The sequence below is a fragment of the Anas acuta genome, chromosome 15 (assembly GCF_963932015.1).
Source record: "Anas acuta chromosome 15, bAnaAcu1.1, whole genome shotgun sequence".
Taxonomy (NCBI): domain Eukaryota; kingdom Metazoa; phylum Chordata; class Aves; order Anseriformes; family Anatidae; genus Anas; species Anas acuta.
Genome location: NC_088993.1, coordinates 5,713,931 through 5,733,059, shown reverse-complemented (window position 1 = coordinate 5,733,059; position 19,129 = coordinate 5,713,931). Strand labels below are relative to the sequence as shown.

Here is a 19,129-nt window from a genome sequence, read left to right as displayed (position 1 = left end):
GATCATTGTCAAGGGAATTGTGATCTCTTTCCAAGAAAGACAGGATTAGTAAAAAACAAATTGCTGCTGGAATTCTCTAATCAGAATAAAATTCCTCCCAACCATGAAACCGAAAAAGAGCGATGAGAGGATGTCTTCCAGCTCCCAGAAAGAAACCAATGGAAAGATTCATTTTCTGTCCCAGAAATGAAAGAAAAGTGAGCAGAGAAAGGATTAGGTTGTGCAGCTGCATGACAATGCTCAACGTTGGCTGCACATGTATTCCCAAGACACAGAAGCTCTAAAACCAGAGCTAACTTTAGATTAATGGTCTGGCCTCCAGCCTCCGAAGTGCATTATATGTTCCTTTCTGCCACTACGCAGATATATTGGAGTGAAGCACTTAAAATGAGCCACCAGAAAAGCAGGGCAGTATGAGTCATACTTGTTCTTCATGAATTTATGCTGATGCTGAGGGATCTCAGTGGGCAAGAGGAGTTGTTTGAGAAAAGCACAGGACACAGCAAGTTCTCCTTGTTTACCATCTGCACACCAGAGTTCTTAGGATTTCAGGTGTTTGCATCCTGACTAGCGAATACCTTTGGATTTCCCCATGAACTTCCTCTTCACAAGAACAGCTGCATGCTTATCAGGTTTGACTTTTCAGCAGTTTATCAGATTCAACCCAAGTTACAGCTTTCTTTTCCCAAATGCCCCATAAAGCAACTTGACGATACTTCTGTGAACTTGATAACCACTCCAACCTGCAGCTGCACGGCTCTGCCCAAGCCATAATTGTTACTTTGGGAGCTGGAACAATCCTCGAGTAAGTATCTAATTACTATTTACTGCACACTCAAGCCAGAGCTGTGTTCCTTTTGAACAGCCCCAGGAGGCCTGATTTGAAGATTTCACTGTTCTTGCGGAGACCTAATTGGCATGACTTCAGACAGGACTCTCTCTGAAATCCTTGTGTTTAAGGCATTGCCTCCTTACAGGCACTTCAGGCATCAAGAGCTGGTCAGTACCCACAGAAGCTGAAAGAGGAATGGCTCTGAGCAGACTTACATCAGCCACGGGGATGAGGGTGTCAGCAAGGTGACCGATCCGGTTCTTTCTGTACAGCCAGGACATGAGCAGTATTCCCAGAGCCACATCAATCAGCAGGGAGACAAAGATGTTGGCTTTCCTGCATGCACGATAAAAAGAAACAACGTTAGAGCAAAAAAAAGGACAGCACTTCAAGTTTCAATGACAATTGTTGGCTTCACTTACATAGCATCTTTCATGTCCCAGGAACACCGGGACAATTTACTAAAGAAACGTGGTGCAGAGTGCTTTTGACTTTCACTGATGTGCTGCTACTTGGGGCCAAACGCCAAGTGACTCCGAGCCTGCCACACCATGAAACCTTTTTTTAAATAAGGGGAGCGAAAAGCGGGGTTAAAGCTACAAAGAAAAATAACATTAAACAAAGTGTATGTGCACACCCAGCGGGAATTTAACAGTACTAAGGGCACTGTCACCTGGAGCATCCATGCTGAGATTAGCTTTCTAAGAAGTACCACCTCTAGTGGTAGGTGAACCACTAAGCAATGTAATAAACTGTGTTTCTGGGTTCATAAACATCCAGAAGGGCTACCAAGCTGCCCCTCACTGCTAGAGTTTCTGAATGAAATGCCATGACATGAGTTATTCTGGAAACCAGATTGAACAATCACAGTTACTTTTGGCCTTCAAATCTACTAATCCATTTTAAGCATTTTAAGTTTACTCCTGCAGGATCAGGGAACTACACAGCATAAGGCTTGCTGTGTAATGGCCATAGGACATTCAGTACGACCTGTCTCAAATCCCTGCCTCTCCCTGTTCCACTCACTGTGCTTCACCTTTGCTTGTTCTGTTACACTGACTTTGTTACTGCTGCTGGAGTCTCTGGTCTCCAGTACGTAAAGAGTGGGTGAAAGAGGGCAGCATTTAAACCTTTCTGCTCTTTTGGAAAGTGCCGCTGAATACTGATTGCAGGTTTTGGTTAACCTTGGCAACATATGTGAAAGCAGTGAGCTTGTGGGAGTATTGCTAGCAACGCCCTGCATGTGGGTGCGGTACAAACTTTTTGGGGGCAATATCCCAGTCGTCTTTCCCAAGCTAGGGAAGAAGGCATACATCTGGCAAAAGGTGTAAGTGGTATAAAACAGAGCACAAGGCAGAAATCTGCAAACTAGCAGAGAGTAGACCAAGCAAGGCAACGCAGTGTGGTGCAACGAGGACCCCACAGTGTTGTCGTGTCAGCCAGGCCAGCTGCAGATCCCTGCAGCAGGCAAAGGATCCATGGTTTGGGTTCCCCAGAGAAGACAGGGCTAGAGCAAAGACGTGCATGCCTTTATGGGTACTCCATACCTCATTAGCTGGGTCTGGTTTTGAGCCTTCTTGTTGCTGCTGATGACCTGGAGGTGCTGCAGGCGATGTGCCAGCTGCTCACAAGTTGAGAGTTTGCTCCACAGGAAAGACAAAGGCCAAAACTTCAGCATCCTGCAGAAACACAACAGGAACCTCCTCTTTTGCTTCTGCCATATAGCAGGCTGCATGTTGTTTGTACAAACTCCATGCAAAACATTCAGTGTAAAGGTCAGGTTATGTAACCAGAAACAGCATCAACGTATTACCATTAAAGAATATTACACATTCACCACTCTCTTAAAGGTTAACAGAATTAAAGCAACCTTTCCCAGACCAAGACATTTAAAGCAGACAACCCAACCTCTCATTTCCATTCTGCAGAACCAAGTGCCTTGCTCTTCCTTGGAAGGCAGAAGGTGTTACTGATCCCGCCCTGGGCTCTGGGATACAGCACTAGGGTTGCACGCTGCTCCAGGTTTTCAGGAGACTGGAATCGAGGCAGTTCTGTATATACTGCAACAACACAGCACAGCACAACTGCTTCACAGACCCCAACGTGATTAGTAAAATCACAAGTGAGCTTGGTATAAAGGACAGCTGCATTCTCCCTACAGTTTGTCCCTTTTTCCCCATCTTTTTTTTTTTTTTCTTTATTACTTTTAAATGCCCTTCTCAGGGTCTTCACTCCTATCTTCTCTCCACCCCCTTGGCAAGGTTGACCAGCACTATGCAGATAACAAATTTTGGAGTCCTAATTAAATACTGAATGTCAGCACCCACTTTAAGCTTGTAGGGGAGGGAACAGTCACATGTTTCATTTTTTAATGACTCAGAAGGAAAGTATTAAATGATGCTCAATTATCTTTGGGAGTTACTTTTATTACCACACAACATACAAAAGAAGGAACAAGTGTGATTTGTGTAGTCCAAAATGACACCACTGGAGGCAGGTTTGTCAGCGTGCTTAATAGCAGTGCAGTGACACAGAGTACCGGGGTTGTTGGGGGGAATAAATTCTGATGTTCACATAATTGGGATCGCTTCTTTCCTGTCCACAACAGTTGGTTCACTCATTAAAGGTCCAGAAATCAATATTCACTCTTAGTTATTTCTTTCACCTACTCGTTTTATTGCTTTGGCATGTTCCTTCAGTTTACATTCATTCTGAATGCTAAAATTATTCCCGGTAGCCTGCTTTGCTCTTGAAATTGTACAGCTGCTTGGATTGCTCGTGAGCACAGCCTGGAGACGTCCATGAAAGCGCACACGCCTGCCCCAGACCTCATCAGGAGGAATTTAGCCTGTAGTTTAGCAGCAGAGTGTCATCAGGACAGGCAGACCAAGGCTCTGGCTGCTGTTTATGCCTTCTACACAAACCACGGGAGTACGGCTGGTTCAAAACCCTGCTTGGCTCACCGGGGCTGCTATCCCCTTGCTCCCCCCACCCTTCTGAGCCCTTTCAACCAGACTTCAGGCATGGTTTCTCTGTTTAACAGAGTCCTGAAGTCCCCTTCCCCCCAGATTTCAGATAGCTGGCTCCTGAAATACATGCAGTGTGCCGTGAATCATCCTTCTCAACTCGAGGCCTCCGAGTTACTCAGCTCTGCCTCGCAGCCTCCCACCTTGGAGACGACAGCGCGCTGCTTCTCAGCTGCCTTGCCAGGAGGTGACACCCGACGTGTGCCGGGGAGGTGGGCACTGACCCCCCACCTCACAGACCTGGGTTTGCAGATTCGCCAAGGCAGAGGTGCAGGCGAGGCTTCTCCTCCCATTATATCCCAGCCCGGTGGCTCCAAGTTCTCTCCTGGAAAACCTTTGCGAAAGCAGAGGGTCGCACTTGAAATGCAAAGCAGGGGGAAGGGGGACATGCTGTGCCCGTGCCATTATGCCCAGGAGGCTGACAGTGAAAAACTGGTCAAAACAGCAGCTGCCAGAGCACCCTGAGCCAGGTGGCAGGCGATGGCTCATGGCCCCGTGCTGCTCCACGGCTCCCCAGCTTGCAGCAGCTCCCAGCTGTGCCACCTCTGCTGTCCTCTGCCAAAGGGAAGGGCACGCTGCTGCTCTCCTGCCTGGGGAACATGGGTGAGACAGATCCCCACGAGCACCCCATGGCTGTTCGAACAGGCCAGGCCAAGATGCTGCCCCACATGTTGGAAGGGATGCACCAGGGCTCTCTGCTTCTCCGTACCATGGCTGACTCTCTCACTCCTTCCACTTGAGCGAGCCAACCTCTACTCCACTTAACATACTTTCTTTGGCAAGTACGTACACGTTTCTTTAAATCAAAATACAAACACACTGCAAAAAGCTTGATATAATAGCTGCAAGATGTGCTCTGGAAACTCCCATCTGTAAGGGGACTGATGAAGAAAGCCAAAAATATTTCTTGTGGCGTCTCCTACCCAGCGCGTACCGACTCTGCATTGCCATAGATGCTGCCACCTGTTCATCACACAGTATACGGAATGATTTTTACAAGTGTGATGGAAAACCAATCAAACTCATAAAAAAAAACAAGAATGACGTATCTCTGCATTATTTAAACAGCAGGAGATCTTTGGGATACTTCCACATATAAGGAATTTTAGCAATAAATTAACATAGCCTGCATGAGTAAAACTCAATTTTCCAATTCAATTTTTTTTCTCCAAGGATTTTTTTCAGATATCAGATGAAAAACAATCTTTCTGGACCCAGATCACATGCAAATGCTACAGCTCCAGAACCCGCAGCTGCCTTTTGCTCCCTGCTAGAAGCTGCAGGAACAACGCCTCCCTTCTGGGTGAGGAACCAGAGGTCCCAGTGTCAGTAAGAGGCAAGTAAATGGACTTTTAAAAACAAACAAACAAACCAGAGCACAGAGAATTTATTGTCCCGGTACTAAATCACCCTGACCTTCCAAACAGCCCACTGGGGACCGTCAGTGGCAATGGGAACTCTGCACCCTCTGAAGATGGAGTTGCAGTGGCCACCCCGGAGCACGAGGTGGTGCTGAAGAAGTGCCTTACCGTGAGACGAGAGAACATTTGGTGAGCGTGGATCGGGGCTGCTGCTCGCTTTCTGAGGCTTGGAACCACATCGCCCTGCTTCCCCAGCACAAATACGCAACAGTGGCACAGCCAAACAAGCCCCAAGCCCCTGCAGCCTGCGTGGACATCACAGATCTTTTCCTGTAGCTCTTCCAAGCTGACCATCCTTTAACATCCCAAAGATCTGGGAAAGAAATCCTGTAGTAAGCCCCAGAAGGGAGAACACGTCGAGCAAAGGGAGAAGGGAACTTCTTAAGTGAGAATCTTTCACTGTTTGTCTGTGCAGGACCCTCTCCTTGCACCAGGGAACAGAGCCTTGCGCCTCTGTGACTTCTCCAAAAGGCACCATTATTATACATCAAATAACTAATTGCTATAAATTAGTTAAAGCCTAAGTCACACAAAACGTTTCGAGTGAAAGCAGGCACCCAGGAAATCTCCTCGGGCAATGGCTCCACTGTCACCTGCTCTGATTTCGGTAGACCCCATTTTACGCTGGGTACGGGCTGGCCCAGCACAGGAGAGGACGGGAAGGACACGTGCATTTGACATCCTTGAACCCTCTCTGCATTGCAGATGTTGGCACAATGAGGCTGTACCATACAGCACGTGGTAAACGGAACCAAATTGTGCTAAATGACTTCAAATGTCAAGCAGGAGGTTTGTCAGAAAGCTGGGTGCTAACCTATTTCCTCCAAAAATGATGTTTTAAAACCTCAGTAAAATAAGCAAATATCACGCTGATACTACGGGTGAATAAAACAAAGAAGAAAGAAACCTACAACTATGTCCCAAGGTTAAGAACAAGCTCAACCTAGGTTTAAGCACAGCAAACCTTGCATTCTGCTGGCTGCTATGCACAGCTGGCTGCTAGCCCGGCCGCTGCTCTGCCTCCAAATATCTGCCCTGGGCTTAGGAAAAGCTAAAAAATCAGAATAGCTGCTGATAAACTGGGCAGCAGTATCTGTGCCCAGCCTGTCAGACTGCAAGGAATGGGAGAGAGCTCCCAAGTTATGCTTGGCCTATGGCCTTCTGGAGACCTGTGAGGCTTGGGCTGGACCTGGCTGATCAAGGTGAGCAAGGCTGGCTTGTGAGGGCCTGCGTGGGAAAGGATCATCCTGCTTGTTGGTTGTCAAACGTAATCCACGCAGGGCAAATGACCTTCAGAGCTGACTCCCAATCTTCTACCCAGCCACAAAGCTCTGCCTTCATGTCCATTAACAGCCAAATGCATGCTCAGCATCCACAGAGCCATCCCTGGAGGTGGTCCCTGATCACATCACGTCTGAGATTGACCTGAAGTGTCTTCCAGCAGAGTAGTCTAACAATGGGCACTTCTTCCTTCATACCAAAGCACGGAACCCAGCTGCTCACCAAACCCTTGCATATGAAGAGTTTCACTGTAATTTTTCACGACAGCATCATGCAATTGGAAACCTGTTAAAAGACCGTTCCCCACACCCTTAGGCTGCACTTGAGAAGATTTATCCATGAATACAGTAGTAGCTGTTATCCAAATCTGATCAATCAAAGTGTCCCCTTGCAGCACGGGATCTGACCTGCAGTCCCTGCCCTGACACAGCCTCGCCGGGCTGGCTGACCAGACGTGTTATCTGACAGCCTGCTCAGAAGCCCTCTGTAGCACACACATTTGCCACGCATCCTATTCTGTTTCATCATTTAGACTAATGGATTTCACCAAGGCTTCCCGTAGACCAGCGTTGCCTGTAACCTGCTGTGAGGTCCCAGAGCCACACCAGTGTCTCCTAGAGGGATGACGGATTGAGACACACCATGAACTGATGTTTCACAGCTATGGAGGTGTTCATAGCAAACAGGGAGCAGGAAGTCGTGGCTATTGAGCCGTAAAGAAAACCCTCACGTCATCCTGCCAGCCATGTGGCAGCTGGAAAACCAACGTTTCAGCTGTGACAAAACTGAAGTAGGGCTGAGCTACCCCTAGTGCAATGGGGAAGAGCTCAGTGCCTCCCCAGAGAGCCCCCCCACCCGTCCAAGAGCTCCACCATGACTGAGGGTACCTTGAACCCTTTGTTTTCAGTGGAGCTCCCCATGCTTTAATACCAGCTCTGCAGCAGCCTGTTTCCACCAGCAGGTTCATTCGGGAGCTTCACTGCATGCCGCTGCCCACAGAACCTTACACACCACTGGTTTATACTGGGTTGGTCTGCGGATGTGGTGTGACTGGCACAAGGAGCAGCCCTTCCCTTCACCCTTCTCACATCTGAGACTCGTATCAGCGGGTTCCCCTCCTGGCAGCCAGCTCTGCACTGTGGCTGGTCCCTGCCAGCAGCGTTAGGTCCGTCAGCCCCATCCCCAGCCCCTGCACCGTGCCTGCCGGGGTGAAGGCACAGGAGAGGGGCTGTGATGCAGCTGGGACCAAGGAGCCCCACAGGAGGCACGTCCACCTGCCCTGCACTGCAGTCCATACCTATTATATCACCTGCTGTACCACCTAAGGGTAATTTTACAGGCTGCTGACCTCAGAGCAGAAAAGGAGACGTCTTGGAGGCACACGAGGTCCGTAGAACTAAAAACAGTACCGGAGATACAACACGAATGGTGCTGATGAGTAAACTGATTTTTATATAAAGTGCTCCTATTGGGGTTGAGCAGGAACCCTACACTGTGGTATGAATGTGGTATGAATGTGGTATGAACCACATTTCCTCACAAACTCAAGCTAACCCATGCCACGCCACCTACCTGCTCTTGCAGGCCCCAGAGATCAGCGAAAGCAGGAATGTCAGCAGCATGCAGGCGGGCACAGAGGCCTGCTTCATCAGCTCCACGATGATACTGGCTTCAACGCCATCCGACTGCCAGTGGGTCAGCTTGATGGGCCCATCGTCGTATCTGTCCGTCATGAAGAGCACCTTGCTCTTTGCCACGGTGTCGAAGATGGCAGAGAGCCTCGAAGCATCCTCCGCCTCCTGGGCGGTGGAGGCAGCCGTGTCCAAAGGGGGGTGCAGACAGGACAGCATAACTTTGCGCTGGTCATAATACACCAAGATGATTTCTTCTTCCCTGTGGTTATTAGATCGTTTCTGAAGGGTGGAACAGCTCCAGAATTTGCTGTCTCCCTCTTTGCTTATCTGAATCCAGGGCTCGTGGGAGAATATTGTCCCAAGGTCTTCCAAGAACTCGCTCAGGCTCTCTTCTTTCTCCTGCTTGCTGTTGTTCCATGAGCCAAGCACGGAAACATTGACCTTAGTCACCCGTTGGAGTTCACTGAGATACTGCTTCACCTGAACGGGAATGAAAGGGAAATGGACCACCGCAAGGATAACTGCAGAGTTCTGCTCCGAGATCCAGCGCCCGATCAAAATGCCGCTCTCTGCTGAGGAGCAGCACGAAGGGAAGAACACCTTCAGTACCATGTCAGCGATCCCTGAAGAACAGCACACCTGCTAAGAGACACAGAAACAAAACTTGGGGATGGCAATTAAATGCAAGGCAAACCTCAGCTGGCTAAAGCCACCGGTAAGGGGGCCCAGCCGAATTTTAAAACACTAAGTCCAACTACTTGTCTCTGCACTGGAACAAGTCAATGACATTAGTGACAGCCACCAGGCCTTTCGATCAGAGAAGCATCTAGGAGGTCCCTGACAATCTGCAGTCTTTGCAGTGAAGTTTTCAAAGCCCTCTCCCAGCCCCGGAGCAGCCTTTCACCACGGCACACTGGCCTCTTGGACCACCGAGACCAGGAATCCATCCAGCTTTGGAGCTCGGTTCTGACACTGAATGTTCCTGAGCACTTCCCACACTTGCTTAGGCAGTATCACACCGCAGTGCCTCTGGGGAATATTTCCTCCTATTACTGACAATGAACTACTGCTTTATGCTACAAAGGAGGACGATTTCAGAGCCTCCTTTATCAGCTGGGAACCCAGAGCCGTGTTCTGTAACAAACCCACTGATCACTCACCTCCTGTAGTCTCCCTCCCCTCATCTGGAAACCAAGACAATAAGCTTGGACTACCCTGATTAACTCATTAAAGTTTACATAGCAGTGTCAATGCATTAGATCCCAAACCAGGAGAGGCATATCCGTTTTATCAATGTCCCTTATCTAAAGTATTTTTCTTCAGGTCATTAAGAAAACATCCCAATGGCTTTATAGGTCTTTTGTAAAAAGGAGCTTCGAGGCGGCTGACAGCGTCTCTTTAAATAAGGTGGAGGTTTCGAACAGAAATATAATTGCTGTAAGGAGGGCGCTGGCACAGAACAATCAGCACCCAGCGCCCGCTGTCCTTTTCTGTCCTTCAGTGCTTTGTTAGAGATGTGAAAACTCCACAGGCCCCCAGGCTGGCTCCTCTGCGAGGGACCCAGTCAGTTGGAAAGAGAAACACAGAGCGTGTTTATAACATGGAGAGAGGGTGCACGACGCAGCGGTCCCTGGTGTTTTTATTTTTTCCTCTCTTTTTAATGCAGGACAATTGATCTCGTAAATCCCAGCATCTGGCAATCTGCTAGGGCACGGAGTAGGCAATGGGGAAGCGGCAAAGGGAAGTGATTAACCTGCTGCCAGACCCACAGCCCTCCCAAATACAGTGGTAGGAAATCTGCTCACGGATGAGCTGTCAGCCCCTTGAGGCAAAGGTGAAGTTTTCTCGGCGCACAGCTCACTCCTCCGAGCGGAGAAGCCCCGCAGTTGCTGTGCTTGCAAGGAGCAAGGTTTCTCTGGGACTGAATGCTCCCTTTTAGTGCAAAGCTCACCCCAGCGTTTCCCCTCAAACAGGTGTAAAGGTGCTCGCGGGGGATTTTGTTAGCAGCGTGCTGCTGAATTGTGTTTGCAGGCACTGAGGGCCCTCCTGCCCATGGCGAGAGCAGCATTTGGAGGCCACAGAGGACTGACATCTCCTCCTACTTGACCAGAGGGATAACTGCAGAGACGTGGAGCCTGCAAGGATGCAGGATCTCAGGAGAACCTTAAATAATACATATTTTTTCCAAAGGGTTTCAAGCCTCCAGCAGAAGAGGAAGTGAAGTGGAAAAATGTACCAAAAGAAGGGGAGAGAAATGGCAGATGTGACGTCCTGAGACCGTGAAGGTGCAGGACACCAGGTGTGATAAAGACAAAAGACCTGCAGTCCAACTGAAAAATGCAGTCTTTCACCAATATTTAACGACTCTTAGAGCCCAAACGGACTAAAACCAAGACATCCAAGCTTACCTTTCACTTCTATTGAAACAGCTAAGGCCAGGGTGGCTTTTTTTTTTTTTTTTTTGGTGAAAATAAGCTAACACACACAATTAAACAGACTGGCTCTAAAAAAGTGAAATAAAATCTGTCCCCTGCATTTCATATTTCTTTCTTTTACAAACACTCTGAAGTTAGATTTAGGTTTGAAAATGCATTTTCTTTTTGCTGTCTCATATGTACTCCCAGGTAAAATAAAATAAAAGATACAAATATAAATACAGGGGCTCAAAACCAACAAACCAACCAATAAATCAACGGACTGAACACGTTGGGAATGTGCCTACATACATAAGCTCACAGATTATTTAAAATGATACAGGTTTAGCTAGAGTGAGCGCATCCTAGCTGCACTGCAGCACCAAAAAGTTTACAACTAAAGTTTACCAATAACTGAATATTTTAAAATCCTGAAATTGAGCTGGATAATTTAAAGAGCCCTGAGAAAACTGATGAAAATAAGACCTTGAATGTGTTGTTTTGTTTTTTTCCCAGCTTGTTTTAATTACCAAAGCTACCACCTGTAACACTGGACAGATATCTTTTTAAAAGTTACATTTTTATTCTTTTTCCTCAAGAGATGTCAGAGTTGAGCGTATCGCCACGAGCCTGCCCACGTTGCTGCACAACTCCCCACCTTACAGGCTTGGCCATGCAGTGAGAATTATCAACCGGCTCTTTTCATTAAAACATTTATTTTCCACTGTTCTGTTTTGTTTTGGTAAAAAGAGACGGCCACACTCACCCAGGAAAAACTCTCACGGAGGAGAAACACTTCTTATCCTTCCTATTTTGCTTTTCCCCTTACCTTTCCCAGCTTTTAAAGCCAGCCCACGTTCAGCCAGCGAAACACCTCGGCTGCAGCTCGGGTTAGGGAGCACAGCCCGGGGGCTGCTGCAGGGCCGGCAGGGAAGGTCCTGCCCAGGGGCCGTTTGGGATCTGTGCCCCCCCGGGGACTATTTGGGATCTGTGCCCCCCCCAGGGGCCGTTTGGGATCCGTGCAGGCAGCCCCGATGCGCCCAGAGCCTCCCATTCCTGCCGCCCCCCCGGCACCGACCCCAAACCCCCTCCGGGGCGATGCAGGGACGGAGGCCCCCGTGCAGCACCGCGACCCTCCGCCCCTCAGCCCGGGCCTCCCGGGAGCCGTGAGCGGGCCGCTGGGGGCCGGCAGGCCCGCTCCAGGCCCGCTCCATCCCCTCCCGTCCCCTCCCGGCCCGGCCGCCCCGCACCCCGTGCCCGCCGCCTACCGCTCCGCCGCCCGCCCTCTTCCGGCAGCCCGGAGCCTCCTGCGCTCCGCAGCCGGCCCGGGTAGGGCCGAGGCCCGGCCCCGCCGCGTTCCGCTCCCCCGGCTTCTCCCAGCCCCGCTCCCCGCTTTGTGTTTTAAGGCCCGGCCTCACGGAGCCGCCGCCGCAGCCCCTGGTGGCTCCGCTCCCCCTGCGGTGCTGCCCCCGAGGCTCTCCCCGGGCTGGGCGCGCTGCTGCCGGCTGAGCCCGCTGATAAGCAGCCCTGGGAGCCGATAGCGCTCCGGGGAGGGCAGGGCAGGGCCTCGGCGTTGCTGCTGGCACCCCCTTCCCCCTCCCTGCACCCTGCCCCTGTGAATGCCCTGGCCGGCAGCCAGCGGTGCTGAGCTCCCCTGCAGGCACGCTCCTGGGTTGTGGGGTCAGCAAGGGGAAGGAGCCCTTCACTGGGGGTGAGGGATGAGGGTTTGGGTGCCCTGTGTGGGTTCAGAGCCCTGCAGCAGAGCCGCTGCCTTCAGCACATCCACAGAGGCCTCGGTGCTGGTGGTGCACCCTGCCCCAGCAATGCCTGGAGCAGGACAGGAAAACACCCTTCCCTCCACCCTGCCAGCTCTCTGCTGATAGCAGCAGGGCTGTGGCACCCCAAAACCCAAAACCCCCAGCCCTGGGGGTCAGCACAGTCCCAGGGCTGTGTAAACACTGCACATGCACACAGGCGGCCTACGCCGTGCAGTAGTCGCTGCTTCCCTGTAGAGGTCAGGAACGCAGCATGCAATGGTTGCCTGCCATTTCCCCTTCTCCTGAAGGCCTGGCCTTACCCCTTCAGCACAGCTCTGCCGCTGGCCTCAGGAAGGTGGAACTGTGGCCACAGAAAATGAGTGTGTGTGGAAGAGAAGTAATTGTTTTATCTTTGAAGAGGCACGCAAGGGGGTGGTGATAACGAGTTTCCCAGACACCAGCACACAACCATTTTTAATAGAATCAAGTCCTGAGTTGGAAGGGACTCGTAAGGATCATTGAGTCCAACTCCTGGGTCCACAAAAGACTACCTAAAAATTAAAACATGTCTGAGAGCACTGTCCAAACACTTCTTGAACTCTGGAAGGCTTGATGCAGTGACCATAGCCCTGGGGAGCCTGTCCCAGTACATGACCACCCTCTCGGTTTTGAGTAACTCAGTCCTTTAGGTGCTCTGGTGGACCCAGGAGGCACAGAGATGATCCTTCGCTGCTCCAGTCCTTGCTTCTGCCACCTGGAGAAGCTGGAGAGCAACAAAGTTAAGTGTGGGGACGATGCCTGGCTGTGGGAGCAGCATCATTTGCAGACCCAACGCTCCTCAGGGTTGTGGTGGCACCAGCCTCGCTCCCTGCCCAGGCGCTAGGCTGGGGTTGTCACAAAGTCCCCAAGGGCTGGCGGGGCCTCACGTGGTATTTAAAGACCTTGACACAATTCTCCCCTGTGTCTGCCACAAAGAGGTGCCCAAAGGAGGAGCAGGCCACGCCGGCAGGTCTCCTCAGCCCCGTGGACACCAAGCAGACAGGAGCCCCGCTCTCCGGGAACAAGTGGACCGTGCGGCGCTGCTCGTCTGCCACCACAATGCTGCCTTCCACGTCAACACACACCCCCGCCGGGTTGCCGAACTGGTGTCCGTATTTGCTGCCGAGGGAGCAGACGAGCTGATGGCTGCTCGTGAACACCTTGACGTCCCCGCACTCCTCGCTTATCACAAAGCCTCCGTTGGGCGCGGGGCTGACGTAGCGAGGTCCCTGCAGGTTGGGGACCGAGCGGACGTTCGATGTCTTGAAGGCACGGTCCAGCGCGAAGCTGTGGACTTGGCCTTGGGCATAGTCTGCTACCAAGATCTTGCCCGTGGAGTCTACTCCAATGCCCCTGGGGGAACCGACCTTTCTGATCTTTATCCATTCCCCCTTGGAGGGGCTGGTGTGAGGGTTGAAGACCCAGACAGCTCCGTTTACCATATCGGCTACAGCCACCATTCCTGTGCGAGTCACAGTCACGTCCTCTGGCAGGAAAGTGCCACTTTCCATCCCCGTTTGCCGGCAGGGCAGGGACTGCAGTGTTTTGCCTGTGCTGCTGAGGACGTGGACCCAGGGAGCAGCCTCGGCTGTCACGTAGATGGAGCCCTCCAGGGAGCAGTGGATTCCGCTTACTCCCCCATAGCGGCTGCCTGTGGGGTTGGGGATCTGCCGGACCAGGTCGTCCCGGCAGTAGTGGAGGAGGTTCTTGATGTTGTCCAGGTCTCTACACAAGCTTTTGGTCTTGTCTGCCAGCTGGTGGACGTGGTGGTGTGTCACCATGCCCATGCCCTGCTGGCTGCTCAGCAGAGGGCTGGCTGTCTGATACGTGGCAATTGACTTCAGCTGGAGGGTGTAGATGGCTTTCAGAAGTTTCTCCTTCTGCTGGCTGGTCTCCAGAGCGTAGTCCATGGCAAGTCTCGTGTCCCTGTTTGGAGGAAGTGATAGGAAAGTTACTGGCCCTGCCTGCTGCTGTCTCTGGGAACATGCTCTGAGCCCAGGTGTTTGCTGTTTGCCCAGGGCCAAGGTGTCAGTGCTGGGCTGCATTCACCCCCATGCAACAGAGGCAAGATTTCAGCCTGTCCCACTAACTAGGTGCTCCGAATATAAACAGGGACAGCGGCACAAAAATTGAAGAGATGGAAAGCTGGATCTGCAACCAAAAAGGTCCATGGGCTTTGGTGGGAGTTTGTCTGCTGACAGATCTGCCCCGAGGATTTATGCGTAAGGGAGAGCCCTGCATGTGAGTGCGCTGGATGTGATCTGCACCTCTCCCGTTCATGAGATTAGTGGCTTCTCTCAGCCCTTAACACTTCTTGACCCTGTTTTCTGTAAGCCACATCTCCCCAAAGCATTCTCAGTCCACTTTAGCACCTCAGAAACTGAGGCTAACTCTTCCTCCACTCCCATGTGGTACAATTTCACACTTGGCCAGTGCACGCCTTTGCTAAAGGCAGCCCCTCCCTGCCTAAATAAATTAAGTTGTTCCTGAAACAGCTAATGCCTTGACAGGAAGAAAAAGGGAGGTATTGATCTGGTAGCCGGTTTCAGCCTACGCAACCAATTCAGAAACAGGTTAAGCTTTCTGGCAGATGTGAGAGCCACCAGGAGAACCACAATTTCTTTTTTTTTTTTAAGAACACAAGTACCAAGGAATGAGCTGTCCAAAAAACCAGAGACCACAGCCCTGCTCTGCTATCTGCTCTCCAGGGACTGGATATCGTATGGCTTCTAACACACAGCCAGGAGCTGGTAAGAAAAACGTGCCCTTATTAAAGTTCCTGAAGAGACAGAAGTTAATTTTGCTTTAAATGTGGTCATCATTATTATTATAAATGGACGTGCTCAGCTGGTCTGAGTTGTTTGCAAGCCACTGCTTCACTTTGATTACCCTGGGTCCCATGAGTGTCTGGTAGCATGTGGGCTTTGGTGCCTGCAAAAGTAAAGCTTCCCCAAACCACAGCTAAATTGTTGTACTGGGCTAAGGCATCCTGGAGGCAAATTGCCCTTCCCAGGTGCAAATATTGCAATTGTCTGAAAATTCATTCCTCGAATACTTGCAGAGATACCAAATGCAACTAGGCGACAGAGGGAATGAGTGTGAATATGGAAGGAATCCAATTTCTTCTGGATCTGGGGCTTGGGGACAGCTTTCCCACCTTGTTCCCTGAAGTACAGGTACAGTGGTTGTGCTTCAGGCCCCCGGCAGCAGGGACCTGTTGGTGGAAGCAAGCCCTCCACCAGCCCTCCAGCAGCCCTCCACCTCTGCTGCAGCCAGGACGTGTTGGGGTCTTCCTTCAGCACCGAGCAAAGTTCAAAATCCAAGAAATTTGATTTTACACTGGGGGAAACTGAGTCACCAGCTGGGCAGTCACGAGGTGGACTTGCCGCAGCACACCCAATGCCAGGAGTGTCCACCTCGCTCCCCTGACGCTGGGCACCCAAAGGTGCCATCACATCCCGGTGGCGTGTCCTGAGCTGCTCGTTCATGGTCCTAAGCCCGTCCCTGGCACAGCTCAGTGACTGCACGCATGGCCAGGAGCCCAGCTCATACCTCCTGTCCCGACGTCCCAGGGCTGCCCGTCCTTGCCCGGTGGCACTGCCCTCCTGCTGGCTCTGTCCTGCTCCCTCGCCAGGCTTGGGGCAGCGGGGCTGAGGGTGCTGCGCTGCCTTGTGTTGTTAGTGACGGACGATTGCCCTTGAGTCTGGATAAACACGACAGCTCCTCGTGCTGACAACCAGAAGCAGCAAGACGAGGGCTGATACACGCAGCTTTTATTCCCTGCTGGTCTCGTGCCCGGAAAGAAGGTGCCTTTCCTCCAGCATCCAGGGAGGAGTGACCCCAAGGTACCCAGGTGTTGTGGCAATTTGGGGCTTTTATGCAGAGGTCTCTGTGACGGGAGCGATATGCTGCACCTGAGTGAGACAGCTTCAGGAGGTGGTTCAGGAACAGTCCCACAGGATCAGGACTCCTGGCTTGTCTCACTGCTTCTCTGTGCCCCTCTGTGTGCCCCCAGCCTGTGCCGTGTGTGGTTGGGTGCCTCAGTGCCACTGCTCACAGAAGCAGACGGGGGATTTTTGCAGCGCCAGGGTTTGAGGTCCAGTGGAGAATCTCTCAGGAAAGAGCCCAGCTCCACATGGCTCAACCCTGGCTCCCCTCTGCTGGGGAAGGTCATGTTCAGGGTTGAAGGTGGCATTTATGGGTTCTGCTCAAGCAAAGGGAGTGGGGAGTAAAAGCAGAATCAGCTGGGCCCCACCTGCAAGGTGCTGGTCAGAGCCTGCCCTCCCTCCCCAGCAGCGCTGCCTTTGCACAGTGCTTGGTCCACTCTGGCTGGGGCTGAGCTCAAAGCATCTGCCTTAAATGTGGCCCTGGGCTTGAAGAAGTTTGTGTCTGTCCAGTACTCAGATGGGCCAAAGTTAATGAAGTTTGGATCAGGCTCCCGCCACCTTTTGGGGTGCTTGGAGGTGGAGGTGGTTGGGTTTGGCTGGCTGTGGGAGCTGTGGGACGGGGAGCTGCCTCTGAAGCCCAGGGCTGGGAGCTCCTGGCTCGCTGCCCGGGGCCCTTCTGGTGCTATCGGTGTGCTCCCGAAGCTCACAGGGTCTGGGGGGCTGCTTCAGACCAGCCAAAATTACAAAAATAACCTGACATGACAAGTACCGGGGCCACTCCATCTGAGGACAGCAGGCAAGCTTCAAAAACCATCTCCCAGGGCAACAGGGCCTGACCTTTTGTTTCGCTGTGGTGTGCTCCATCACCAGGATAAACAAACACAGCCTGGCCCTGGGGCTCCCGTTCACCTTTGCAGGACCGTGCCTCTGTCACAACCCGTCTCAAAGCCACCCCCGGACCTCAGGAGACGCCTGTGTCACGGCACAGCCCCTGCCCACGCCAGCACTGGGAGCTGCAGGGTTCAAAGCGAGGGGCACGGTGCGGTGGCCAGCGCTGGAGATGGAGCAGGGGGAAGAGAGTTTAGGAGCGATTCAGGCTTTCCTGGAGCATGGCACTGGCAGGCATTAGCAGAGAACTTCTCCCATTGGGGTTTTTCCTCCCCTGACTTGGGGCTATCGGCTTGCCTCAGTTGTCCACAAGTGAAGCACAAAGACCGGGGAGCTCAAGCCCTGGATCTCTGCCAGTCCCCGTGCTCAGGGGACGGGCACAGCACCCACCGGGCACCGTGGACACGTGCCAGGAGGTTGGTGCTGTGGGATTGCTACCTAGATGTGGAGCTGTGGAAAAATAAAACAACCACAAACCCATCTAGAAGACATCTGTGGGGCTGGGGAGAGGGAAGGGGGCATGGGTGGGCACGGCGTCCATGGAGGGCTCGTTGTCCCTGTGGGGAGATTTTGGCTGAGACTGTTCACGGACAGACCCGAAGCAGGGCGGTGGGCAGGGGTCCGTCTGCCCGTGGTGCCAGAGCTGGCCACGAGCTTGTTGTGGCTTTGCACAGACACCAGGCGGCTCCGTCTGTCCGGACACCCAGGGTGCTGAGCCACATTAATTTATCGAAAGATCAAACGCACCCTGCCTGTGCCTCTCTGCAACAGCCAGCGGGGTCCCGGCACTGCTGTGAGAGCATTGGGTGGGAAGTCCTAAAACTGCCGTGCCCCCAGCCCCGGGACAAGGTGTCCACCTGTGAGACCCCCAGGTCCCCGCTGGCAGTCAGCGGGCCCACCAGGGAGATTCTCTCGTGTCTGATAGCGGCTGAGCTCCCTTGGCAGAGTGATAAGAAAGCCCTGTGCCTCCTGCACAGCCTCCTGCTCTCACGGGGCTCACTGGAGGATTAGGAAGTTCATCTTCTTCACGGCACCGAGCTCCCTGCTGAGTCTGACCCCAAAAAAGCTGTGTGGAGCAGCTGGGTGCTGGCACAAACCCCTTCCTTCCCTGTGGGAGCTGCCCCATGGGTGAGTCTGGCTGCCTGGGACACAGCCCCCCCATGGCACCCCTTCCTCATCTGTCCCTGGGCTGGTGGAGCCTAGTTCTGGGCCATGGGTGGCTTTGGGGTGGCACCTGGCCCTGGTGCCCAGCATCTCCTGCATCTCCTGTGTGCTCTTATTCCTCCCATGAAGCCGAGGAGGTGGGCTGGCTCCCCCTGCCTGCTTGCCCACTCTGACAGCACGTGGAGGGGGATGGAGAGCTCAACTCTTATCCCAGCAGCTCACAAGTTGTGGTCCCAGCAGAGCCCTGGGACAGTCACACAGCAAGAGGGCTGGAGGCAGCGGTGCCACCGAGGCAATTGCGATGCCAGGAGCTGCAGCAAAGGGCTGTGAGCAGCAGGTTCAGGGCGAGCAGGGAGCACTGCGCATGGTGCCTGCACGGCTTTGCAGATCAGCCACACATCTCAGCACATCTGTGCTGCTTGCAGGTCGCTCCCTGATGTGCCACCAGCCCTGGGGACGTTTCTGCCTGGGGTGGTGGAGGTGGGGAGGGCTGCATCCTGCCCTGCTCGCTCCTGGCATGCAGGTCCTTCCAGGCAGGGCAGGGACTGAGAAGACCTAAGAGGGGGCACAGAGGATTTTGGTCCCTCCTGGCCCTGCTGATACCTTCTAGGACACTTTCAAAACACCACTTCTCCTCACTTAAGGTCCTGGAGAAGCTCCACAGCACGCACTACTCTGGCAGAAAGAAAACCTTGCATGCTTTTCCCTGTCCCCTTTCCCCAGGTGGGAAGCACCAGGCAGGGGCAGGACCCTTTGGGGCGATTCGTGGTGTGTTGTCCCAGCTCC

The 19,129-nt window shown here is 52.6% G+C and overlaps 2 protein-coding genes across 4 annotated transcripts in view; both read right to left on the bottom strand.

The window, feature by feature from the left end:
- The window catches only part of PIGQ (phosphatidylinositol glycan anchor biosynthesis class Q), a 34,109-nt gene extending 21,927 nt beyond the window's left edge, over window positions 1-12,182 (bottom strand). The window contains exons 1-4 of one of the 3 annotated variants that reach the window (XM_068698791.1): window positions 11,859-12,182; window positions 8,133-8,833; window positions 2,380-2,511; window positions 1,048-1,168 (exon numbers count right to left, since the gene is read on the bottom strand). In XM_068698791.1, coding sequence (XP_068554892.1) covers window positions 1,048-1,168; window positions 2,380-2,511; window positions 8,133-8,806 — 927 coding nt within the window. In that variant the 5' untranslated portion in view covers window positions 8,807-8,833; window positions 11,859-12,182. Of the gene's footprint in view, window positions 1-1,047; window positions 1,169-2,379; window positions 2,512-8,132; window positions 8,834-9,354; window positions 11,108-11,858 lie in introns of those variants that run through there. The other 2 variants (XM_068698790.1, XM_068698789.1) reach the window with 2 other exon arrangements.
- A 47-nt stretch (window positions 12,183-12,229) lies between these two features.
- On the bottom strand, window positions 12,230-16,554 carry NHLRC4 (NHL repeat containing 4). The gene is made up of 2 exons (XM_068698796.1): window positions 15,957-16,554; window positions 12,230-14,330 (listed from the first exon to the last, which is right to left on the bottom strand). The coding sequence occupies exon 2, from the start codon at window positions 14,312-14,314 to the stop codon at window positions 13,259-13,261; it is 1,056 nt and encodes a 351-aa protein (XP_068554897.1). The 5' UTR covers window positions 14,315-14,330; window positions 15,957-16,554; the 3' UTR covers window positions 12,230-13,258.
- Between the last annotated feature and the right edge of the window lie 2,575 nt (window positions 16,555-19,129).